At 41.4% G+C, this 26,709-nt stretch overlaps 1 protein-coding gene across 2 annotated transcripts; it reads right to left on the bottom strand.

Moving 5' to 3' along the window:
• Nucleotides 1-276: 276 nt before the first annotated feature.
• On the bottom strand, nt 277-25,643 carry slc1a7b (solute carrier family 1 member 7b). 2 transcript variants are annotated; one of them, XM_053643203.1, is made up of 12 exons: nt 24,903-25,643; nt 19,201-19,280; nt 14,725-14,940; nt 9,578-9,620; nt 8,855-9,095; nt 8,363-8,462; nt 8,022-8,255; nt 4,267-4,461; nt 2,946-3,080; nt 2,332-2,435; nt 675-676; nt 277-540 (listed from the first exon to the last, which is right to left on the bottom strand). In XM_053643203.1, exons 1-12 carry the CDS (start codon nt 25,041-25,043, stop codon nt 277-279), a joined length of 1,755 nt encoding a protein of 584 aa, XP_053499178.1. In that variant the 5' UTR covers nt 25,044-25,643. The 2 variants fall into 2 exon arrangements, with proteins under 2 accessions (XP_053499178.1, XP_053499177.1); XM_053643202.1 differs by lacking the exon at nt 675-676 and having other exon boundaries at nt 2,336-2,435.
• Nucleotides 25,644-26,709: the final 1,066 nt, after the last annotated feature.

The following is a 26,709-nucleotide window of genomic DNA, read 5'->3' as shown; positions in this document are numbered from 1 at the left end:
ATGATGATACGGCTTAAATATCATGTTTTTGTCAGTTTATACAATTTTACAGTGCCAAATTAGATTTACATGTTTGATGTTAAAAGAATTTTAAAGTCAGGTTTCTACAAAAACAAACAAACAAACAAACAAACAAGCAAAAAGAAATCTACGAATGCTGTTCCATCGCCTCAACCTTAAACGCAGAACGAAACGTAACCCCGAATCGAATTACAGCAAGAAGCTAATCCGTTAATCCGTCTATATCCTTTATGTCCGGATTGTCCAACATGGCCGCTATACGTTGGTCTCGAGGCCGTTCATGTCAATGGAGCAGTGCTCCTTGTCCTTGTGTTTAAGGTGTCGTGGGGGCACTGGGGGTATTTTCCGCTCAGGAGGCGGGGGTCGCACTCCTTCCTCTAACTGCATGAGTCGGGCGACATCCGGGGAAACGAGTTCAGGTTTGCCCCCTGCTGGAAGAGGCTGGAAGCTGCCGTTATTCTGCTGGCAGTTCATCAGCTGCTGGATGTGGACGGGTTTCGTCTCGCAGATTAGAGGAACCTGGAGAGAGGAGGAGAATAAGTGAAAGTGGAGGAGATGATAAACTCGTGCACTGGCTCAAGAGTTTTAGAAAAATATTTTTAGCTGAAGGTGCACTGGACGGAATAAATTCATTCTCTGTGTTGAAGACACACCCCTAAGGTCCTTCACCACGCCCCAGCTTTACTGCTCACCATACTGCAAGAAAGGTGGAGTTCAGTTCTAACTGGAAATGTTTTGGGATAAAGTTTTGATTTGCTTCCAAAAAAAAAGAAATAAGTAAATCTAGGCACTCCCCCACCCCCAAGATGGAGACATTGGATACTGAATTAGCTACATTTCTCCTGGACAGGAAATGACATAATTAATTTTGAGGTCCACCAGATCCAGTGTCATGAAATGTTACTGTAGCTGTAAACTTCCAGACCTGCTCTCTGAATCATCCTTGCACGAACAAACCATGTTTACGTTATTTGACACATCTGACATATTTCACAGTTTTATAGCTAACTTAGCAAGCTAACAATATCATACAGACACGAGACATCTACATGAGCTCTCCGCTGATCACTGTTGATTCTGGGAGGCGGAGCTTTGTGTGGAGTGAACGAAACAGCAACTGATGTTTTCGTAATTCATCGTTTAACCACTAGAGCTCAGGTGTACAGTACCTTGAAGCGAAAATACTTACGATGACGTCATCTAACGAGTGCCAGCTAAATACACACTCCATACTTCTTTCCAAAATTGTGTTCCTATTGTTTCTACCTTCTCTTAAAACCTCAGATGAGCTGAAATCCTCTCATATTTAGCTCTCGCTTTAATTCAACATGTACAGACCGTGTGTATATCTGCATATAAACACTGTACAGAAACCAGACGACCAAAGCAGCACGCATCGGCCTCGTCCTCTCGCTGCTTGTCCACTTTTTTTTAGTGAAAACTGAGAAAATGAAGTGTCCTTAATCCATCCAGAGGCAGCGCGCCCACATATTTTGGCAGATAACTGATAATGGGATTGTCCTGCACACATGGTGTCCATTAAAAACCCGATTCAGCACAGACTGAACCTTTAACCTCAATCACAATGTCTAAAAAGTCATCGTTCGAGCAAGATTAAAAAAATGTCACACTTTACCTTCTAGACGTGTGTCCCGACATGTTTGTGTGTGTGTGTGTGTGTGTGTGTGTGTGTGTGTGTGTGTGTGTGAAGTGTGCATTGTAGCTAACGAGTACATTAGCCTTGGTACAAAATGCTTCTTGGCTGAATATTTATAATTATTCCTTTACTCTAATGTGCTGTGTTGGAGTTGATACGTCTCTGTAATAATAACGAGTTTACCACTGACGTGTGCTGTTCTTAAACGTCTGTCATGAATAAAGCTGACGTGTTGAGAAATGATCCAGTGGCTTATGGTAATGAAAACCCCAGCACCTTATGGTAATGCTCAGCGAAGATTCGGCTGATTAATCACTTTATTAAGCATGTGAACTTCCTGCATAACTCCAGCATGTAAACCCTGCTCCCCTGAGAGGAATGAAACAGACGTTTGCCTCGGATTGAAAAACGATCTTGGCTCTAGACGGTAGATTTATCCTGTCTAGCTTCCTGTCTGCTTTATTATCTCAATATTTAGGCAACGTTGTGCTCAGTGTGTCTGATAAAGCACTCTGGGTTTTCTCTCAGTGACCTCCAGTATTCTACACCAGTGGTTTTCAAAGTGGGGGCCGCGGCACCCTTGGGGGCCGCCAGGGGGCGCCCAGGGGGCCTCAATAATTTGGTGTTAAAAATAAAACAGAACAAGATGTGACTCACTCCATCTCCCTCTTGCATGAAGTCTTTCCTGCAGATGTGCGCCATGATTCCTGTAGCCAGCGCGTCTCCCATCACGTTCACCATAGTGCGAAACCGGTCCCTATTAACACAGGGCAAAGGTCAGATGCTGAACACGGCACAAAAGAACGAGAACTGTAAACTGTTAGTCGCAAACCAGATGCAATGAATGTGAAGTTTGCACGTATGCACGTGAGAGTAAGTGTGGAGCAAAACATGCTGTGTGAGAGATAGAAAACATGAAAGTGGATTTTCCACAACGTTAAATGTAACTATAAATGGTTCAAAAGTATGATGTTGTTATTTATTTTAAAAAGTTTAAATACAAAAAGTTAATAATTGGAATAAAACACTTGGGGACGTGCTGTTAGAGGAAAATAATCCGCTTCTGTGTGGTAACAGTAACTCTGCTTCGTTAATCATTGTCCCATTGAAACCAGAATTCAACAGCCCCCTTAAAAAAGCCGGATGAGGAGTCCCGATACTTTGTGCAGAGGAACTGATGGAATTCAGTCAGTAATTCTACACCCATTAAGTATTATCTTTATGGTAGTTGAAGCCAATAAACTAAAGGATGAAGGATTCTACTCACAAAGCCCAGTCCACAGCAATGATGAGTGTGATGTCATCGGTTGGCAGGCCAACGGAGGTCAGCACTATTACCATGGTAACCAGGCCAGCCTGCGGGATGCCCGCCGCACCGATACTTGCTGCTGTGGCTGTGATGCTGAATAGAATTTTAGAATAAAATGATCAAATGTTACATTTTTACAGATGTTTTTGTCTCACCTTTTCAGTGTTAAATATTTTAATTAACACACACACACACGTACACACACACAGAAACATTACAGGAATGTTACAGGAACGTTGCAGGAATTTTACAGGAATGTTACAGGAATGTTGCAGGAACGTTACAGGAATGTTATAGGAACATTACAGGAACTTTACAGGAACATTGCAGGAACTTTACAGGAACATTGTAGGAACTTTATAGGAATGTTACAGGAACGTTACAGGAACTTTACAGGAATGTACCATAAGAGATAACCGTAAGAAAACATTCACGGAACATTTCGGCAACGGTGCTGACTTTCTTACCCAAAATAGAATGTTATGAAATGGTTCCCAAAAACAAATGACGCTCAGGAGAACGTTCAGGAGAACGCTCAGGAGAACGCTCAGGAAACGTTCTGTTTTTTCTTGTTTAATAACACTCACACAGTGTTGTAGCTAATCAAAGCACTTTCAGATCCTTTAAACCGGAGTGTACTTTCTCGAGTGTGTGTGTAACTTTCTTCTAAGAGGCAGGAATAAAAAAAATAAAGAAGAAGCACGTTTTATGTCAAAAAGGTTCAAAATATTATTCGCCTAAGTTATTCACGAGTCCTAACAGTCTGTTCCCAAAATATTGATTTAAAAAAAAACTATCCAGACTGATTTCTATCAATCTCACAGGCAAAGAATCACGAATTCAAAACATCAGTCTCCTCTACAACCTTGAAGGAACTTCAAAGAACCCCTACAGCTGTGTTTCAGTATCAGAGAAGCTTAGAGCTAGCCAAAGAACCCGTGTGGAACCTTTTCATTAAAGGTGTTTTCTCAGTGTGAGTCCTTCAGGGCCTTTTAATAAAAAACCGAGAGTCGCAAATTACCACACAAGACGAGAGAGAACTTCAGTGTCTAGAAGATATTAAAAGGGCCATCAGTACTTTTTATTTTTAGACTCAAGCAATCAATCCAGGTAATGAACGCCGACAGCGACTCTTCTGTTTTTCAGGGCAAACATGACTGTAACAGTTTTCACTTTCGATATAGTGAAGTGTTCTGTAAGGAGAACATTTTGAACATTTACTGTATGGAAGGAGTCTCCAGTGTCAGAGTGCATCCTGAACTTCCTGTCCCGTCTTTACCTTATGGTGATGATCTGGCCAAAGTCCAGCTCATAGTTGTTGACTTGAGCGATAAATATGGCCGCCACAGCCTCATACAGCGCCGTGCCGTCCATGTTTATGGTGGCACCGACAGGCAGCACGAAGCGAATGATGCGCCGGTCGATGTGGTTATTCTCCAGCAGGCACTTAAAAGTGATGGGCAGTGTGGCAGAGCTGGAACACACACACATGCACACACACACACGCACACACACACACACACACACACACACATACACACGCACACACACACACACACACACACACACACACACATGCACGCACGCACATGCACACATTATATTATAGTAAATAAATATAATAAATTATTTGTGACATCTATTTAATTATTGCGAATTAAGGATAATTGAGTAACTAATTTTTTTTTAAACAAACTATTAAAATGAATGAATATGAAAGTAAAAACAAATAACAATAAAATATAGTTTATTCATTAACTCGTGCTAACTAATTAATAATGTATTAACTGGTGAATTTCTTAATTAAGTAAAAATGAATAATGTGTATTAGCAATAAAATAAATAAATAAATAAATAAATAAATAAACAGAATAAAAATAACTATCGTATGTATCTAACTTAGTTAGATTAGTTTAAGTTAATTAATTAATGTATTTATTAACGATTAATTTATTAGCTATAAAGTAAATAAATATTAAATATTGTTGATTAATTAACTACTACTAATAATAATGTCTTTCTTTATTTCTTTTTTAACTATAAAACAAACAGCTATAAAAAATAAATGTAAATAACAATGAAATGCAGCTAATTAATTCCTAATAATGAATTCTGTATAGATTATTAATTAATTGTTAATTAATAAATGAGCTCCATTTGTATTAATTGGTTACATTTATTTAATTAAATTAAATTTAATTAATTTAATTTCCATGTTGAGCCACAGTTAGACTCCTCGCTTTGCTGTGTTTTCACACGTCCTCATGTCACGTGTCACACGCCCTAGTGTCACACGCCCTAGTGTCACACGTCCTCATGTCACATGTCACACATCATACTTCCTCATGTCACACGTCACACATCACACGCCCTCATGTCACACATCACACATCACACGCCCTCATGTCACACATCACACGCCCTCATGTCACACATCACACGCCCTCATGTCACACATCACACGTACTCATGTCACACATCACACGCCCTCATGTCACACATCACACGCCCTCATGTCACACATCACACGTACTCATGTCACACATCACACATCACATGTCCTGATGTCACACGTCACACGCCCTCATGTCACACATCACACGCCCTCATGTCACACATCACACGTCCTCATGTCACACATCACACGTACTCATGTCACACATCACACGCCCTCATGTCACACATCACACATCACATGTCCTGATGTCACACGTCACACGCCCTCATGTCACACATCACACGCCCTCATGTCACATGTCACACACCCTCATGTCACACATCACACGTCCTCATGTCACACATCACACATCACATGTCCTCATGTCACACATCACACGTCCTCATGTCACACATCACACGTCCTCATGTCACACATCACACGCCCTCATGTCACACGTCACACGTCCTCATGTCACACATCACACGTCCTCATGTCACACATCACATGCCCTCGTGTCACACGTCACACATCACAAGCCCTCATGTCACACGTCACACGCCCTCATGTCACACATCACACATCAAACGCCCTCATGTCACACGCCCTCATGTCATACATCACACGTCCTCATGTCACACATCACACGCCCTCATGTCACACATCACATTCCCTCGTGTCACACATCACACATCACACACCCTCATGTCACATGTCACACATCACACGCCCTCATGTCACACATCATACGCCCTCATGTCACACATTACATGCCCTCGTGTCACACGTCACACATCACAAGCCCTCATGTCACACATCACACATCAAACGCCCTCATGTCACACATCACACGTCCTCATGTCACACATCACACGTCCTCATGTCACACATCACACGTCATCACACATCACATTCCCTCGTGTCACACATCACACATCACACACCCTCATGTCACATGTCACACATCACATTCCCTCGTGTCACACATCACACATCACACACCCTCATGTCACATGTCACACATCACACGCCCTCATGTCACACATCACACGCCCTCATGTCACATGTCACACATCACACGCCCTCATGTCACACATCACACGCCCTCATGTCACACGTCACACATCACACGCCCTCACGTCACACATCACACGCCCTCGTGTCACACGTCACACATCACACGCCCTCATGTCACACGTCACACGCCCTCATGTCACACATCACACGTCCTCATGTCACACATCACACGCCCACATGTCACACATCACACATCACATATCCTCATGTCACACATCACACACCCTCATGTCACACATCACACATCACACGCCCTCATGTCACACATCACACGCCCTCATGTCACACATCACACACCCTCATGTCACACATGACATGTCCTCATATCACACATCACACATCCTCATGTCATACATCACACGCCCTCATGTCACACATCACACGCCCTCATGTCACACATCACACGCCCTCATGTCACACGTCACACATCACACGCCCTCATGTCACACATCACACGTCCTCATATCACACATCACACATCCTCATGTCACACATTACACGCCCTCATGTCACACGTCACACATCACACGCCCTCATGTCACACGTCACACATCACAAGTCCTCATGTCACACGTTACACGCCCTCATATCACACATCACACGCCCTCAAGTCACACGTCACATGCCCTCATGTCACACGTCACACGCCCTCATATCACACATCACACGCCCTCATGTCACACATCACACATCACATGTCCTCATGTCACACATCACATGCCCTCATGTCACACGTCACAGAACTGAAATAACAACAGATCAGTTTAATGACACTGCGTTCTGCATCGACTCTTCACCATGTCCTCATATCACCACAAGACGCTTCGTGAATAATTCATGAATCATAAATCACTCCACCTCCTTCCTTCCAGAGGAATACAAAACACTAGTTTTAATTGAATTTAACTGTAGAATGCTCAGGACGGTATTTTGCATGTGAACGTTAATGTGTTGAGTGGAAGGTGTAATTAGTTATTATTAGAAAAATAACAAAGCCCTTTCAGTTTCCTTGCTTTGTTTTTGCTGATATGAGAGAGAGAAAGAGAGAGAGAGAGAGAGAGAGAGAGTGAGAGAGAGAGAGAGAGAAAGAGAGAGGGTGATAATAATATCACAGCTTATACCACAGTGCTGCTGAGTTCTGGATGGTGATTGGTCAGAAGGAAGGTGTTGATTAGTTTTCTATAACAGCAGCTCTGGCAGTAGTGCAGCTGCACATCACAGGGTTATATTAATGCGCTTGTTCTAATACATTAATTAATCCAAATGGATTAAAAAAAGTGTGTAATCCTTGATATGGTGAAATTTTCTGTAGAATTATTTGACATGTATGGAAGGAGTCTCCAGTGTCAGCACTTTATGACAGTCAGAGATTAAGCTGTAACTTTAAGTAACTGTAAACTGTAAATTTTTTTTGTCTTATTAACTTCAATAGAGAGAAAAAACAGAGGCTGGTGAGGGAACGACTGTGTGTGTGTGTGTGTGTGTGTGTGTGTGTGTATGTGTGTGTGTGGGGGGGGTACCTGGATGAGGTGGCCAGTGAGATGAGCAGAGCCTGTAGGATTCCCCGGATGTAAACGATGGGGCTTTTCTTGGTGATGAAGAAGTACATGCTGGGCAGGATGAAGAGCCCGTGCAGAATCAGACCCATAACCACCGTAATGGCGTAAAATCCCAGTTTCTTACCCATATCTGATGGATCGCTCATCTCCAGGATTTTTCCAGCCACCAGGAACACAATCCCGAACGGAAAGTACCTGGGAATACACAGAAACAGTTCAGGGTGTTTTAGTAAGGTTGTACTAACATTATTACCGAATCTGGTAATGAGGCCGATCTGCGAGGAGATGTTCTCGAGACACACCAGATAACAATAGCTACGATTTTCAGCACAGCCTCGTTAAGACTCTGGCAGAAGTTAACGAGCGCACTGCCGTTAGGACCCATCCTTCCCAACATAATGCCTGCGAACACAAAATGCATCAGTGTTACGTAAGGGTACAAAAAGGGCACCTTTATCGGTACCTTTCAGAGTACACACAGGCGATAGACGGTATGCTTCAAGGCACAAACAGGGTACATTAGGGGTATCTTACAGGTTACAAAGAGTATTCAGGGTACAAACGGTCACTGGAATGGTACCCTCAGGGGTACATCTTCAGCACCTTTGGTTAAGCGAGACCTTAAGAAACACTTTGTATCTTTAAGGGTGCTTATATGACAATAAAGGAGTACCATTATTATGTTATTACGCTACAGTTATTTCCTCAGGGTTTTATCCGGAACTTTTCCGGGTGGGTCGCTGTGTGTTTAGCGTGTTGGTGTTGTAAGTGTGTATTTGTGTGTGTTTTCTTGCCCATAGTAGCGGAGAAGATGACAATGCCCAGCACATTCATGCCCTCGCTCGTTCCGGGCCCGGTGCGCATCACCACATCAGGCGGAGGCGTCAGGTCCAGCTGGAAGTTGCGGACATCGCTGCTGCCGTTTTCGCTGTTACCGTTGTCGTCTTGGAGGTTGTAGATTAGTGTGCGACGTGTCACACTCAAGCTCTCCGTTGTCTTCAGTGTCTTCATGACGGGTATGCTGTTAGTGCGATACTGAGACACGCAAAAAGAACACAATCTGACATTCACCGCACTTTTCTTTTAATAATACAACATGATTTTAGTTTAATCAACTGTCTCAAAGTGACTCAAGATCAGCATGAGCTGGAATTTGGAAAATCGATGAGGCGATCAAGCCGTCTCTTTAGTGAAAGGTTCTTCCAAGTGAAGGGAAGACAACAGGAGTGCTGAGGGTCATTTGCGGCTTTCTTCAGAAGTATTTCTTTTATTTAATCAATCTATACCTACTCGAAATAAACATGACAGAATCAAGGACTCTTTAAATGGTTGGCTTGTTTAACGTAGTTTAGAATGGAACTTAAATGTGGTTAAAGCCTTTCTAGGCTTTGTGCTGAGCGTCTGTACAAAATCTCACCAGGAGTACAGGAGTAAAAAAAAACCCTGCAAGGTTTAATACAGAAATTCTGCCTTTAATAATAAACTCTCAGTGAAATGAAACTGTGGAATGGTCTTACCTGCTGAAATGTAGCCTGAACCAAATTGGCAGGGAACATGTTCCTGTTTAGGGGAAAAAATGCAATTAGGGACTCAACTTGTGAAGAATTTGAAGACTTTATGTCTCACGGTCGCATAACTTGCACACTGTTCAAAACCGAATACACAGCCTTGATTTCTAGAAGAGCCGTGAGAAAAGAATCGCCATCTGTCCGTCTTACAATCCGGTGCGTTTGTTTCTATTCATCAAAAAAGACAAATGATTCAATGTACAAGTACAATAACCTGTGCGTTACTGCAGCGATGTTGATCTTGAGGACACGCTCAAACCTGCTGTTCTCATACGCTCAACTTTACTGAATTATAATAAATAAATAATAAAATGACAGCATTGTCGGGAGGAAAAACGTGTCGAATGGATGGAACTCTTTAGAAATGATTTCTAAAGAAATATGGTGAGAGAGAGAGAGCTAATGAATGATTGATAGAGAGTTTGGTGAAATGTTTAGGAGCTATAACAGGCCAACATTTTGAAGAGAACTCAATGGGAATTTTAGCTAATTTGAGCTTCCGTAATGGGAAAAACCATAATTCTGACCAGTTAGAAAAGTCATGGGTCTGTGGCGATGTAGCTTGAAAGCTCCCTGAGGAGTAGTGTTTAGATGTTTTTGGGTCTCTGAAGAATAAGATAAACAGCAGAGCAGATTGTTGTCAAGACAAAGTAACTGGAACGAAAACCCTTTTAGCGTTAAAAACATTGGAGCTGTGGTGATGCAATGGTTAATGTTGTGAGAAAACAGATGGAAGCGTCTCACATTTGATCTCATAGCTTTAATTTCAAGCATGTTTGGGACATCTTTGTGTTATGGTGTTCGGAGCTGTCTGTTTTATCTAGAGAGAGAAATAATAATCATCTGAAGAGTAAAGAGGATGCTGGAACACACAAACGACCAGAGAAGACAAAGACGGCACACTCACTCACTCAGAAACTTCTTTATTCAGATAAATGTCATATTAGATGTGTGGAAGAGAAATAAATCAGGGGCCACCAGCAGTGGGCAGCAGTGAGTAGTAGTGGACAGGACAGTGGTGGGAAATCGTGGACAGTGGTGGGACGTAGTGGGACGTAGTGGGCAGTAGTGGACAGTAGAGGGACGCAGTGGGCAGCAGTAGACAGTAGTGGACAGTAGAGGGACGCAGTGGGCAGCAGTAGACAGTAGTGGACAGTAGAGGGACGCAGTGGGCAGCAGTAGACAGTAGTGGACAGTAGAGGGACGCAGTGGGCAGCAGTAGACAGTAGTGGACAGTAGAGGGACGCAGTGGGCAGCAGTAGACAGTAGTGGACAGTAGTGGGCAGCATTGGGCATCAGAGGGTAGCAGTGGGCAGTAATGGAGGTGGTAATGGTAGTAGAGGTCTTGGTCGATGTTTCTCACACACACACACACACACACACACTCCTCTGTGTCCTATCTATCTTTATTTGAAAACTCTGTCATCATTAAATATTTCATTTTGATAAGCATTTGTATAAATAACTTCAGGGTCTCAATATTTCATTGTGAAACAAATCCATGTTGATTAAGGCAAGTATAACAGAGTTGGACCCTCTCTCTCCTACAGTGCAGCTTTAAAAAAAATGTTTTAAATGTATTTGTTAATTTTATTATTAATTACCAATATTTTCCCCCTCTCCCCTAACATATGACACTTACCAACCTGAGCCTCACGTCTGAGACACATGAAGCCAGCTAACCAGATCTTTTCCACACGCCGCTTATCCTGCATCACAGGAGGAAAGCACTGTCCGCCATCATCCACATAAATCAGCTCACAGACTGCCATGATTGGCTAGTGTTGCTGTGAGAGTATGCCTCTCCCACCCAGAACGCATGGATGGTTGTGGCATCGTCAGAATTCAAAATCACAAACGGCCAAGGGCGAGTTGAACGTGTTTTAGTCCAAGACATCTTTTTTTATGCCTTCAATAGCTGTTCAATAGCTGTTCTTATCATTTTTAATGAGATAAGAACCACTTATCATTTGAGAGCAACACTTAAGGAACCCATGACATATTCTGTTTTATATGGGTGTACTTGTTACAATTGTACAATTTAAGTTTATTAAAGTGGTGAACAATCTACTTTTATTGTTGATCAAGTAACAATTAAGCAGATTCATTTTTTTATTTAAAAAGTTTGGAGGCAAGGGTCAAGTGTTGCATGGACATGATGTTCCATTGTTTTCTTTTCCTCAGAAAGATCTTCACCCCAGCCTCGATCATTTAACATTTACTCCACGTTATGAGTCCCCCCTCCCCCCTCCCCCCTCGTCGACCTTATCCAGGACTGAAGAAGCACTGAACAGCATCATCATTAATACTCGACCCATCCCTCTGTTCATTACAGACATTCTGCACACGTCTCTAAGGAGACCCTGGGGTCAGCAGACGAGATGATAATAGGAATCATTCTTGTAATGCAAACGATGGCTTCCAGAGCAGCACCTGTATATTACACACGCCATCATATCAACGTTTTTATCTTCACCTTGGAAACTCGTCAAGACTTTTCACTTTACACCAACCTTTGAGTAGGCCTAAGATTTAGTCTCAGACATAGCATGACGTCTAGATTAATGCTACACGTTTTACGTCCAGCCTGCTATCTTACAACTGGGTGTATGTACGTCCATGTGGAGCAACCTGCCGCTGGAACTTTAACTGTTGTGTTGGCGAGGCGTGGAGTCACAGAAAATTCATCTCTATGTCCGTAAATGTCTATCTGGGGTTGTTTGGCCAAAAATGTACTGCGACAGAATTTCTCACAGTCTCAGTGTCATATCGCAGCAAATCAGTGACTACATTTCCCACCTACAAACATGGCCGCCATGTCCTGTAATTCGCAGAACACTCACTTTCATTCTAATCACACACACCTGCATCAAATTCACAACACTCACAACCACAGTATAAAGAGACTGTTTATACACAATGACTTTGAGAAGTGCTTAGTGTTATCACCGTACCAAACGTTTATACCCTGTTCCTCGTTTTGTTTCATGTTCTTTGATCTGGTTTCTTATTTCTCGTTCTCGTTTCTTGCCTTGCCTAGTTTATTTATGCCTGTTTGCAGATCGCCTGACCCTTTGCCTGTTTTTGACTATGCTATTGTCTCATGATTTGGATTTGTCTGCCTGCCTGTCTTTATTAAAAGCTCTTATCTGCACTTGCTTCCATCCTAACCTCCATTACGTTAAAAACATGACACTCAGTATTATATCGTAGATTGCTCAGATCCGTTTGGTAAAATATCAGGTTATGTTTCTGCTATGTTCTAAAAATGTTTACATTTTATAAAGCTAGAGGAAGAGAGAACATAAATACGGCTCCAAAATGCTCCATGCGTCAGGAGCTGCCTTCTGATTGGACCAAAAATTCAAATTTATTTATTATGCTTCCTCTTCTTATTATTATTCACATTGCAGGAGGAAATGAGTAAGTGAATGAACGTGAACATTAACATGAATGTGCAGCGCTGTGTGATGCATTTAGTAGCTGCCTAGTCAGGGTCACGCTTTAATTTAGACTATTAATTTATTTTTACATTTGGGAAACAGAATGAAGGAACTATCGCGAGTTGAGACTAATAAAGAACTGGAGTGATGTAGCTGAGGTTGAGGAACTGCCCCAGTCATTGCTGCGCTTTACATTCTCTTTTCATTTTTGTACGCTTTTACAGCCTCCAGCTGAACAGAAACCTGAAAGATATGGCCTATCCTTCAGCTTTCAGCAATATTTCTTCACGGTCATTTGTGACTATCTCACTCACTTTCACACAGCATTAATTCACCGCACACATCCTTGTGAATGAACCTCGTTCTCATCCACCATTCGGTGATTCATTAAATTTCCATCCATGATACCGTTTGTGTTATAAATCTACTGGAAGAGAAACCTTGAGAGTATTCTTTGAGCTCTGAGATGTACTACAATGACAGTTAAGACAGGATGGAGTGTGTAAATCCTCCTTTCTCTTGCGCCGTCACACGACTATTATATTTAGTCAAATAAATAAAACGACATTTAGTCCAAAATAGATTTATTGTCCAATCAGCTGCTGTTTTCTCGCATAAAAATCCTCCAAATGAGCAGAAATCGAATTTCTGATGTGCAGAACCTGCTATATGCCTTTTTATCTTTTTATCATGATTGATTGGTACGGTTATTAGCCAGTGTTTGCAATTGATCTAAAACAGAAACGCTATATTGTAGATGTGCTGTCTGCACTTACACTTTCCCTTTATTTGCCGTAGATTAAAAACAAGATCTTGGTGGCTTTGGACTGTTTTCTACACTAGACTACAAAAGAAAAAACCCACCACCACACACACACAACCTCGTTCCAAAACAAGTAGAACCAACACCAATAACACCAACACCAACAATCCTAATCCTTCCTGTTACTAATGTGTACGCCAGAAATGCCCTTATAATATACTTCTATTGAAGAAAAACTACTGCTGACCATGACCAATTCCTAAATCTAATCAGTTCTAAATTGCTGGTAAATCCTGGCTACTGAGACCTGCCTTTAATTCAACCGCTATTTCAAAATTGTACTTATTTATTCTTTTATTTATTTATTTATTTTTGCAGGTGTTGATGTCGTCTGGCTCAGTAATGTTGATTCATTTCTCTCTCTTAAACATAAGCCCACTGCCTCTTAGAAAGAACAGTTACAAAATAAAGTATGTTTTTAATGAACCATAATAACTGTTAAACTGTTTAAGACCTTGAGCACTAGTTTTAAACGTTTATTTTACTTTTATCGGCATTATTGTCAGTAGAGATGAGGAAGCGTTTACACAATTATGTTATTACATCATGAAAGAATCTGAAATATTAAATAATTATTTACTCTTTTGTCACGTAAAAAAAACAACCATCGAGGCTCTCAAGAAAATCTATGGCTTTTTTTCTCTGCGAGACCAATAAACAGTGAGATTTTACCGGAAGGCTTTTTTGTATATGGATTGAGGTTAAGAAGAACAGAGACAGAATTAGAGCAGCACTGAGAGTGAAAGTGTGTCGTGCCAGATGGAGAGCAGATTACAGCGAATGAGAATAAACCATGTTGATATGGTGTGTGTGTGTGTGTGTGTGTGTACCGTATGAGGTCGAGCAGGGCGTCGGCTGAGCTCATGATGGGTTTGCTGCTGTCCTCCGAGTCCTCTTTCTGGGCCATGCCCCCTGGGTGGATGATCAGAACCATGACGATGCCGACCACCACCGCCAAGAACGTGGTCCAGAGGTAGTAGGAGATGGTTATGAGGCCTAACCTGCTCGAGCACTTCGGCTCCAGGGCCGCCAGACCTGACATGAGACTTAGAGAGAGAGAGAGGGAGAGAGAGAGAGACAGAGAGACAGAGAGAGATATTTGATATAAAAACACTGATGTGGTAACTCATGGTTACACTGATTGGTCCTAACACGTCCTCATTAGACTAAATGCTGCTAAATTTCTGCCAAATGAACATAAATGAAAGAGTAAAATAATGGTGGTTCTTGTCATAATGCATTACAGGCTATAGATGTTCTTATCTCTAGAATAAATTGTTACTAACATGCACTCAAATATTCTTAAAATATACTTCGGGCAGGAAGGAAAGCTATTGAAGAAAAACTCTAGTTGTGACCTTGACCCTGTTTGGATCCATTCTGAAATCAGTTCATCTGTGATCATTTTATGTAAATCCTACAAACAATGAACCAGTCATTCTGGAGAATGTCAGATGGATGCACAGACAGATCTAAAACGTAATCCAGAAAAATCTCGCATGCTCACGCGACTTTACGTCCTGCGCTCTCTCTCAGCCGGTCTGCTATATGCAATTTACGCACTGAAGAATATGAAACCTAATCAGTGTTCATTCCAAGCATTAAGAAGGCAAACAAACACACAAGGACCTCTCCATTACTAGTTGGAGTCATCACTCGGAAACGACGACGACTCCATCTATAGACACAGCTTTTCAACTGAATCGTTGAAGAGAAAAGTGTTGAAGAGAAAAGCGCTGAAGAGAAAAGCGTTGAAGAGAAAAGCGTTGAAGAGAAAAGCGCTGAAGAGAAAAGTGCTGAAGAGAAAAGTGCTGAAGAGAAAAGCATTGTGGAGAAAAGTGCTGAAGAGAAAAGCGTTGAAGAGAAAAGCACTGAAGAGAAAAGCGCTGAAGAGAAAAGCGCTGAAGAGAAAAGTGCTGAAGAGAAAAGCATTGTGGAGAAAAGCGCTGAAGAGAAAAGCGCTGAAGAGAAAAGCGCTGAAGAGAAAACTGCTGAAGAGAAAAGCATTGTGGAGAAAAGCGCTGAAGAGAAAAGCGTTGAAGAGAAAAGCGCTGAAGAGAAAAGCGCTGAAGAGAAAAGCACTGAAGAGAAAAGCATTGTGGAGAAAAGTGCTGAAGAGAAAAGCATTGTGGAGAAAAGCGCTGAAGAGAAAAGCGTTGAAGAGAAAAGCGCTGAAGAGAAAAGCGCTGAAGAGAAAAGCACTGAAGAGAAAAGCATTGTGGAGAAAAGTGCTGAAGAGAAAAGCATTGTGGAGAAAAGCGCTGAAGAGAAAAGTGCTGAAGAGAAAACTGCTGAAGAGAAAAGTGCTGAAGAGAAAAGCATTGTGGAGAAAAGCGCTGAAGAGAAAAGCGCTGAAGAGAAAAGCGCTGAAGAGAAAAGCGCTGAAGAGAAAAGTGCTGAAGAGAAAAGCATTGTGGAGAAAAGCGCTGAAGAGAAAAGCGCTGAAGAGAAAAGCGCTGAAGAGAAAAGCATTGTGGAGAAAAGTGCTGAAGAGAAAAGCATTGTGGAGAAAAGCGCTGAAGAGAAAAGCGTTGAAGAGAAAAGCGCTGAAGAGAAAAGCGCTGAAGAGAAAAGCATTGTGGAGAAAAGTGCTGAAGAGAAAAGCATTGTGGAGAAAAGCGCTGAAGAGAAAAGCGTTGAAGAGAAAAGCGCTGAAGAGAAAAGCGTTGAAGAGAAAAGTGTTGAAGAGAAAAGTGCTGAAGAGAAAAGCAATGAAGAGAAAAGTGCTGAAGAGAAAAGTGCTGGAAAGAAAAGTATGTTTACACTATAACGGATGACCGAGCGCTCTGTGTTGTCAAGGACATTGGATTCCATAGGCTAAACTGAGCCTCGTGGATGCTTTTTTTTTTTTTAAAAAAACACACATTCATAAGAAATGTACAGTGTAGCTGCAGATCACATTCATGAGCCTCAAATATTTCAGCCTTCAGTTTTACCTTTAGGCCCAGTGTGTTCCTGAAAATCACTTTCAGTTTCAGACTGAGTTTTCACTCCTGTGCATCACAGCTGCAGTGTTACACTTCATTATATATAGAAAATCTTGCTCTATTCATCACATCCTCCAGTTATACTGGCACAGGAAGCTGAAGTCTGATCAGATCTATGACTGTGTTCCTTTAAATTAAGAAGTTTAGCCCTAACCCTAACCCAAATCCCTAGCCAATACCCTAACCCCTATCCCAAATCCTTTATCTTATCCCTATCCTAACCTTAGCACATTTTTCTTTTGTAGGTGGTAAAAGTCTTGAAATTTTTTAAGTAAAAATGCTGTTACTCTACTAAGTAAAAACACAGGCGAAACAAGGAGTATGCACAGCTTGAAAATATTTACTCAAGTTAAAGTAGAAAAAAACCCTTTTGCCTCAATTTCAAATCACGCACTAGTTTTAGTTCACATGTAAAAAAGAAACAAAAAACATTCGCTAAGGCTAACTGACAACAGCTTTATTGCTAATTTCTTTCGTGTTAGCTAGCATGATGATAACGCTGACCTGAATGCTAATCTAAGCACCATGCTACATGCGAAGTGTACGTAATAGCAGAGAGATTACAGTCATGTGTATCAGCTCTCTTCTATTAAAGCTGTCTGATGCAAGAACGTCGACTTCACGTGATGTCACGTGTCAAAAGGACAAGATGTAAGAAAATCTCAAACCAGACCGAAACACGGTCCGATTCATGTATCGCACTTCCTGACGTGCCACCTCTGTTATAATACTTAATAATAAATAAAAATACAGCAGCAAAGTTTACAGTTTGTAAAATATATTAAATGACGATTTGTAGTTACATTTAATGTTGTGGAAATGAGTTCGTTCTTTATTCTCTCTATTCTCTCTTTATTCTCTCTCACTATTCTCTCTCTCTATTCCCTCTCTCTATTCTCTCTCTGACACTGGTGACTCCTTCCATGCAATAAATGTTAAATAAACGTCTCCGTTATTCCCAAAGACTTCACACACGTGTTTTTAAAAGAAAAAAAATCTTTGCACGTGGAGCGTCCGCTGTACACGTCCACAAGTGAACGATCTGTTGCTATAGAAAAGATAATGCATCATTAATATAAACCTTTGCTATACTGTCGGTGCTGCTGTTAGAGAAGATCACCACCCTGTGAGCAGGCGCTGTGGTGTTATTACTGCACCATTACGGTCATTCGAACAGATCCATTTCTCCGGCTTTACTCTATGCTGTGGTGATTACAGACACAGCGGTACATGCGTGTACAGAACTCACAGGAGGATCACGCTGTTATTTCCTGACACGTGAGAGGAAAACAAACCTCTGAAGGTTATGTGTGATGTTTTATCATGAGTCACTGTGTTGTGTTGAATCTCTATCTCTCTCTCTCTCACACACACACACCAGAGTTATGAGCAGCTAAATACCTCCGCTTTTCACATCTCACACCTCTGATGGAGTTATCTTTTTCCGGAACAACCAACTGTGAAATAATAATAATAATAATAATAATAATAATAAATGAAATAAATGCATAAATTAATCATTGTAGAAAGAAAGAAAGAAAGAAAGAAGGAAAGGTAGTACAAATAGTCCACATTAATGCCTGTGGATTCAGAGCAAGACGCTCAACAAGCTATTATATTGAGGTGATGTTCAGGGGTGAACATACTTTTGGAAAATGTAGACCTTCCAAAATTCCTCCAAGAGCACAGCGACGACTCATCCAGGAAGTCCCAAAAGAGCCACAGACAATATCAAAGGACCTACAGGCCTCTCTTGCTTCACTGTTCATGACTCTACTATCAGAAAGACACTGGGCAAAAATGGCATCCATGGAAGAGTGGAGAGGTGAAAACCACTGCTAACCCAGAAGAACTTTAAGGCTCTGGATTTTGCCAAAACACACCTTGATGATCCTCAAACCTTTTGGGAGAATGTCCTGTGGACTGTTGAGTCGAAAGTGGAACTGTTTGGAAGACAGGAGTCCCAATACATCTGGCATAAACCAAACGCAGAATTCCACAAAAAAGAACATCATACCTATCATAACGTGCAGTAATTGAGGGAAACCTGAATTCTGCTTTCTACCAGAAAATCCTAAAGGAGAATGTCCAGTCTGTAGTCCGTAAGCTGAAACTCAAGCGCAAATGGATTATACAGCAAGACAACGCTCCAAAGCGTAGGAGTAAGTCCTAGTCCTAGAAAGAAGTGAGAGTCTGATCTCCAGTTATCGGAAGAGTTTGGTTACAGTTATTGCTGCTAAAGGTGACACAAACAGATTTTTTAATTTACACACACACACACACACACACACACACAAAATTTCATTTGAGAGCCTTTACCTGGAAACAACGAGAGGCAGAATCAACATCTTCAGCATCCTCATTAGGAGCTCTCCTGGAAACTGGAAATACTTCACTTCCTACAAACCAGAAAAAAACAGTAGGAACAAAGACTTGAAATCGTCACAAGTTCACCTGGAACGAGACTTCACGCTGATCTTCACACTGATCTTCACACTGAGCACACTGATCTATATATAAACACGTTCTCTTGAGCTTAATAAGAGAAAAAAAATTGTATTTTACCGAAATGAAGCCTCCTAGCTTCAGTGCAAATCTATAGTAATAATAATAATAATAATAATAATAATAATACAGATATCAAAGTGTTTTACATAAAACTTAAAACAATAAATAATACATATAAGGATATAAGAAGTTAATAATAAATAATTAAGAGAAAAGTTTAAACAGTTTTAAGGAAAGCATGATATCCTGTTTGATTGGCTACATTCGGGGTTTATTTTTATTATTTATTTGTGTAGAATTTGTGTACCTTTGAGTGTTTTTCTGTACTATTTCCTCCTCTTGTGTTCACTTTGGCAGTGATTATTAGGAGTGAAGTTTTACCGAGTGCCATTTTAATGAATACCGAATCATTTGTCCTGAATTTAAACCTCTTATCTCTTCCAGCACGTCTTGTCTGAAAACATGTGACGCGCTGTTCAGGAATGTCGAGTGACTTGTTTTTCTTTGATTAGATTCTCAAACAGGTCAATTCTCACCAAACATGATGCAATTCAACTTCATAAATGCATGAAAGCTTTTCAAACCGACACACCAGCGCTATTTTTTACCATTATGTGAAAAAAAATACAATTGGGAGCAGCAGTGATGACGATGAGTCGTTCTTCTGTTCAATGAATCAGAAGGATTCGTCCGTTTCGACCCACACAGGCCACTCAGGTGCTTGTTCAGTTCCTTGTCACTTCAAGACTGAACTGCTGCCACTTACTCCTGGCAGGTCTTCCTCTGGGCGCCATTCCACCCCTGCAGATGACCCAGAATGCCGCTGTGCGACTTGTTTTCAACCTTCTGAACTTCTCCTGCACCACCCCATTACTACGCTCCCTCCACTGACTTCCGGTATCTGCCCGCATCAGATTTAAAACACCGACGCTTGCCTACAAACCAAAAACGGACCAGCACCCACTCACCTCGAAATCTCACCATATTAATGATTACATGAGCGTCTGCTGTCCACGCCCCCTGCGAACGAGCTGTTACTATAGAAACGATATCGTATCAGAACTAATGTATTAACATAAACCTGTGATGTGCAACTGCACTACTCTTAGAGCTGCTGTTATAGAAAACTAATCAACACCTTCCTTCTGACCAATCACAATCCAGGACTCAACAGCGCCGACAACTTGATAATACAAGACGGGAAAGTGTAAAGAGTCGCCTCAAACACGCCTCTAAACAATCCAGCACGTTTTCTAAATCACCATATACGTATGGTCAGCGTAAAACGTTTCTTTTCGTTGTTCATTGTTTTGCTTTTTTTTTCTCGAGACCTCTATCAACGTCGCCAGCTTGTGGAACAAACACTCTAATTAACGCCGCATATTGTCTGGATGACGAGAGCTGCGGTCAATCAGAGCTTATTGTTCTTATTTACGCTGCTGATAAGATGCCTGAGATGATTCAGACACAAAAACGGAGATACGACTGGAGTAAAATCAGTACGGTTTCTACTCTGGAAATTCTTCACCAAACTATTCTTACAGTATAAATCTGTCGCTGTCTATCTTCCATCATGAAAGTCCTTCATCACGCCCTCATATTTATACCAAGTGGCCATCAGAAAAAAATGAAATGAGAGAAAATGTCTGCACTTCGGGTAAACAGAATTCTCTAAAAGGTCCACCAAATGGTGCATCTCTCAAGGACGTAAATAAACATCTCGCCAAATGGATGATGGACTCCTCATAAGTTTCGTACGTCATTTGGCATGTGTTCTCCATTAACATAGGGTCTTCGTTCTTGTCCTCTATGTCCTCTTTCTTCTGTGTGTGTGTGTGTGTGTGTGTGTGTGTGTTTTACGCAACCTCCATTCCAATCCACTTAATCTCGTCAGACCTCACAGCCCAGTCGTGCTCTCTCTCTCTTTCTCTGTCTATTTTCCATATACCTCATTGTACCCATCAATTTCCACCTTCAATTGCTTCTTCTCCTCACTAGAGCACTACACTCATCTTTTCCTCCCATCATGATTTATATCTTCAATAAGCATCCTTTCATCAAAGAGCCTACAAACTCTCAGTGCAACAACACTAACAAAGCCACTTTATGCTTGATCAGGACTGAATTAAATCCCCAAATGTCCTCAGCTAGCTCACAGTATAGATTGAAAAGCTTTCATATGAGTTAGTATCATCTGCAATGCCCTGATAAAACCACTTCCACGAAACAGTAGCTGTCCACTGTCCACGGGTACAGTAGCTGACTCAGAAGGACTTACTATATATTCTATATATACGGCAAAACCATGACGTCTCCTTTGGCGGTTAATCTAACCTGTACACTGTAACAATTTATAATCACACATATAACAGGTTCGTTTTTCGAGTTAGGAATCTGGGTTTCAAATCTCATCAATCGCAACTCCAGCAAAGATGAGGCTGTACATTCTGTATTTCCCATAAAAATGACCTTTCAAAAAAAATAACTGCATGGAAGCATTTTACATTGGAGTTACAAACATCAGGGCTTGTAAAATGGCAAGTTATATGCAGTGCACCAAAATCACATACTCATAATCAATATTCTCTCTCCTCTATCACACTATAATTGCCCTATTATTTATGAAATGCAAAAAGAAAGGAAAGAAAGTGCCATTTTTTTCCCCGCCAGTGGTGGTAGCGTTTGTAGTTGTAGGCAGGGAGCGGACAGTGTTGGTTGTAAAGGATGTTGACCTCTTGCACTCCAGAGGAGGTGAATAATAAAGCTAGATTTGGAAGAATAAAATTTAGTGAAGATATAAATAAAGCTTCATTAGGGGTGAGTCAGCCTAGAGTAAGCATTGATGTGCTGAAGAGTCCACAGGAATTATAACGAGGTAGTGATTTCACTATGTTTCCTGCTAATAAAGCTTTAAGTAAAGTTAAACAAAGTTACGCCGCATCTGCCCTATTAATTTATAAATAATTATACGTGTCACCATGCTTCTGAGTCCTCGCTAAAACAGAACCACTGCCGTGAGCGCACAGCTTATTTACGTCCTCGTTCTTCATTCACGCGTCTACACTAATGGTCAGAAGCCAAAGTGACCCGGGTCTCACGCCGCTTTCACGCCTACGCGTCCGACTCAGAAGTAAATTGATTCTTTTGATATTTGGTTCGATTAGTTTGTCAGAGGCGCATAAATGGCTATAAACACTTGTAAAAACCTTGGCCAGAAATACGGCGACGGAAAAACTTTGACTCGAAAGTCAGCCAAGCGTGGCGAGCATGGAGTCGAAGTCTGATATATAACGATTCTACAATGATATTAATTAACTACATTTATTTTCTATTTCTGCTTGATCTTCCATTCAAAATCGTTGTCCATTGGGGATCAGCTTAGCGTTTTACAATTATAAAAAAATATAAAAAGCTGCAGCACCGAAACACACGGTATGATTGATTGATTCGTTTCCGGCTGCTGAGTCGATTCAGAGTCGAATCGCTTTCACACTAGCGAACCGAGAGACCACCTTGCTTAGATGCTCTCTGACCTGTAGAGATTGTTACGTTCTCACCTGCCTAAAAACCGCACGAGCACGAGAACACACCAGGGTTCTATTTAAATCGTCTACACCCTGTATATATGAAAGAACTCATGGTCATTTCTCTCTCTCAAGGTAGCACATTCTTTCTCCAAGTGCTAAATTCCAAGTTTGCTTGACGACCTTGATGATGAAAAGGAAAACATATTTTGTGAAAGCTATTTCATTTTCTAACAATGTTGTTTACATCACACCTGGCAACAGCACTTTTGTGAAGGCTTGTGAAAAAATGCCATGAAATAGGACATGACCTACAACCGCACAGTAAAACTGCTTCAGTCTGACCGAGTTACCTCCAGCCAGGTTTCCAGTTGAGTGCTGTGAGATACTAGCCCCCGTTTAATAATGGGCAAATTAAAACGCCACACCATGTTTATTTTCTACTTGTATTACTTGCGAAATTTCCAATTACACACCAAAAACCTCGCTTTCCCTTCATCTGTGTTCACTCAGAAATTGTACTGCCATCTAATAACTATCTTTCACGAAATAGATTCCAAATTGAACTGTATGCTTCAGTCTCACTGAAATGACACACAACATTTTTAGCAAGCCTGAAGCTAAGCAGCTCTCTTGCTTAATGCATAATTACTAAGAGCATTTTGTATGATTGGACCATAATCCCTGAGTGCCAGTGCAAAATGGCTTTTATTTTCACACAAATGCCAGAAGAACAAAGTTGCTTTTAGTTTAATCATATCTGACGAAAGACACGGCGTCTTTTATGCTTTGTGCTGCCGAGGGTGTGAGCTGGACGGCATTATTAGCTGTTTTTGTGTTTAATGGCACTAAATGACCCGATTATTAAGGTCATACAAAGACATTCAAAGACACAAATGCGCCTGATGCAAAATGAGCAAAATGACTAAACATGAGTGGCAGCAACCGAATTCTATTATGGTCCACGCTGCAGAAACGCAACCCATGTATAATGCGTACAGCAATGCTGAATATGTACCACATCATTTATTAATTTCTATTCACTTTCATGTTATACGTCCGTTTTTCCATAAACTGCTCTGACTCATATTACACTGTTGAAAGGAGGACTGTGCTGGGTAAAGTAGGACTGTGTTGGGTAAAGTTAGACTGTGCTGGGGACGCTGAACTGGGTTTGGGAAAATAGGACTGTGCTGGAGTAAATAGGACTGTGGAGTAAATTGGAGTAAATAGGGCTTTGCTGGGGAAAATAGGACTGTAGGAAAGTAAGATTGTGTCGGGGAAAGCAGGACTGTGTTGAGAAGAACAGAATTGTGCTGGGAAGAATAGGACCATATTGGGGAGGGAAGATTGTGTTGGGGAAAATAAGACTGTCGGGGAATATAGGACTGTTGGTGAAAGTAGGACTGCGTTGGAGTAAATAAGACTGTGTTGGGTAGGTAAGACTGTGTTGGGGAAAGTATGACTGTGTGGGGGATAGAAGACTGTTGGAGTAGATAAGACTGTGTTGGGGAAAGTATGACTGTGTGGGGGATAGAAGACTGTTGGAGTAGATAAGACTGTGTTGGGGAAAGTATGACTGTGTGGGGGATAGAAGACTGTTGGAGTAGATAAGACTGTGTTGGGGAAAGGAGGTATGCATTGGGGAAAGTATCATTGAGTGGGGGAAAGGAGGACTGTGTTGGGTAAGCAGAAACATGGGGAAAGGAGGACTGTGCTTGTGAAAGTAGGACAGTGTTGGAGAATGTTGGACGGTGTTAGGGGAAGTAGGACTGTGTGGGGGATGAAGGACTATGTTGTGGAAAACAGAACAGTGTTGGGTATGTAGGATTGTATTGGGAAAGTAAGACTGTGTTGGGATGAATAGGTTTACTGAGAAAAGTAAGACTACAGGTAGGTAACAGAGTGATGGGGTAAATAGGTACAACTGTGTTGGGATAAATACACTAGTTTTGCGGTTGTGTTTAGGCACAGTAGATTAACACTAACCTGCTCAGAGAGCTGCTTGGTGCGCAGGAAGAATCCCAGCAGGCAGCCGATGACGACGGCCAGCACAGAGAGGATGAGCAGTCCATTCTGCTTGCAGACACCCTTCACCCGCACACACACTGCATCCAACGCCACCGCCATCGCCACACCTCTGACTCAACACACTACCTACAACCCCATCCCGCAGCGGGCTTCACTCCTCCACACAACACACACACTTCTCACACTCTTTAAAAAAACGAGATCTTTCTGAGATCTTTCCCCGCACTCTGTCTAATATCAATCAGTCTCTTGTTTTTCTCTATTCTGTCCTCTTTTGCTCCTTGGTGTTAAACTGAAGAGCTCCTCCCTCTTTCCAACTGTCCTCTTCACACCACCCTCACAGATGCCTTCTCTGCTCTGGTCAATAGGAGCGCAGGGACAGCTGGTAGAGTGCCTCAGAAGACCGGATCAATCCTATTAGAGTCATACTATTGTAAATTGTTGTCTGTATTATCCAGAAAGGTGTTCTGGAGGAGGGGATGCTGGTAAAATATAATGTAAAAATGTCAGAGAAGAATAGATTAAAAATAAACAAAAAAACAATACTAACGCAATCACAAATTACACAAAAAAAGCGTTGAGTCGCTCGCGGCAATCTCCACTCATCTGAGGAAAGTCCACTACATCTTGGCTTACTTCAAACTAAATTCGACTTGCAACTAAGTGGAATTCATGTCACAAATATTGGGTTTTGTTGCCCTAAAGATCCCAATGCTCGATTGAACCTATTCTCATAATAAGAAAACGACCCTCTACCTTAAAGTGGCGTAATTTTTTATGTCGTCCGTTTTATTTTTGTGACTGCCGTATTTAGGCCACACGTTTTATGACTAATGTGTAGCTCAAATCAACACGGACATTAATAACATTAATGAATGAACTGTGTGCATGCAGGTTATGAGCAGCTCATCTAATCTCTGATAATCTGTGCCTGATGAGACCAGATTGAGAAGAAACACTGGTGAAAATGCAGGATTAGGGAGCACAGAGACTGGGAGGGGGGTAGAATATGATGTCAGCGATGACACCAAATCATCACGGAAGTAATCTTCTGGGTCAGGGTTTCTAAACACTGGTGCTGGTTTCAACACCACAGTCATTGAATTTATCTCATGATGCTTGTATCAATTGTGAATATCCACTTGATTATCAAAGAGAAGAGACGCTCGTCCTTGGTGGCAAGAAGGACGTGGGTGAAGTGATTGTCTTGGAGATGTAAACACTGTGCACTTGTTCACGAACAAAAACAGATTCTTGTTGTAGAACATGATGAACATGTGGTGTCAGAGGTACACCAGCACAATGTGAATACAAAAGCTCTGTCCTGGATTATCTGTTATTGATCGACAGACGAACGGAAATATAAAAACGTTTTTATTTCAACAATCGTACCTAAATGATGGCGAAACAGAACCTGTAGGTGAATGTGTTGTGTGAGATTGCGTGCATGAGTCTGGATGTTTTTGGGTCAGGAGCAGATTAGTGTGTGTTTCTCTCCATGTTTTTTTTTTTAGAATAAAAGAGGCAGACTACAGCTGAGCCATGAGGCTTAACTCTACTCATAAGACATTACTACTGCTGCTAGTGATACTGCTGATGCCACTATTCCTGCTGGCATTACTGGCATTACTAATGTCATTACAAACGCCACCACATCCTGAAATACTGCCACTACTACTGCACTACATCCAGGAATTCTCCAGTACTACTCCCTCTACTATTAACAATACTACTGTGATTATTAATACTATTACAAATGCCACTA

The sequence above is a fragment of the Ictalurus furcatus genome, chromosome 15 (genome assembly GCF_023375685.1).
Source record: "Ictalurus furcatus strain D&B chromosome 15, Billie_1.0, whole genome shotgun sequence".
Lineage (NCBI taxonomy): Eukaryota > Metazoa > Chordata > Actinopteri > Siluriformes > Ictaluridae > Ictalurus > Ictalurus furcatus.
This window is presented reverse-complemented; position numbering and strand designations above follow the sequence as displayed.

Coding starts and splice junctions, on each gene's coding strand:
- slc1a7b (XM_053643203.1), bottom strand. CDS start 25,043: ATGGCGGTGGCGTTGGATGCAGTGTGTGTGCGGGTGAAGGGTGTCTGC. Junction 19,281..24,902: donor CCAAGCAGCTCTCTGAGCAG/GTTAGTGTTAAT, acceptor TCTGGTTTGTAG/GAAGTGAAGTATTTCCAGTT. Junction 3,081..4,266: donor GGCCAGATCATCACCATAAG/GTAAAGACGGGA, acceptor AATTCTATTCAG/CATCACAGCCACAGCAGCAA.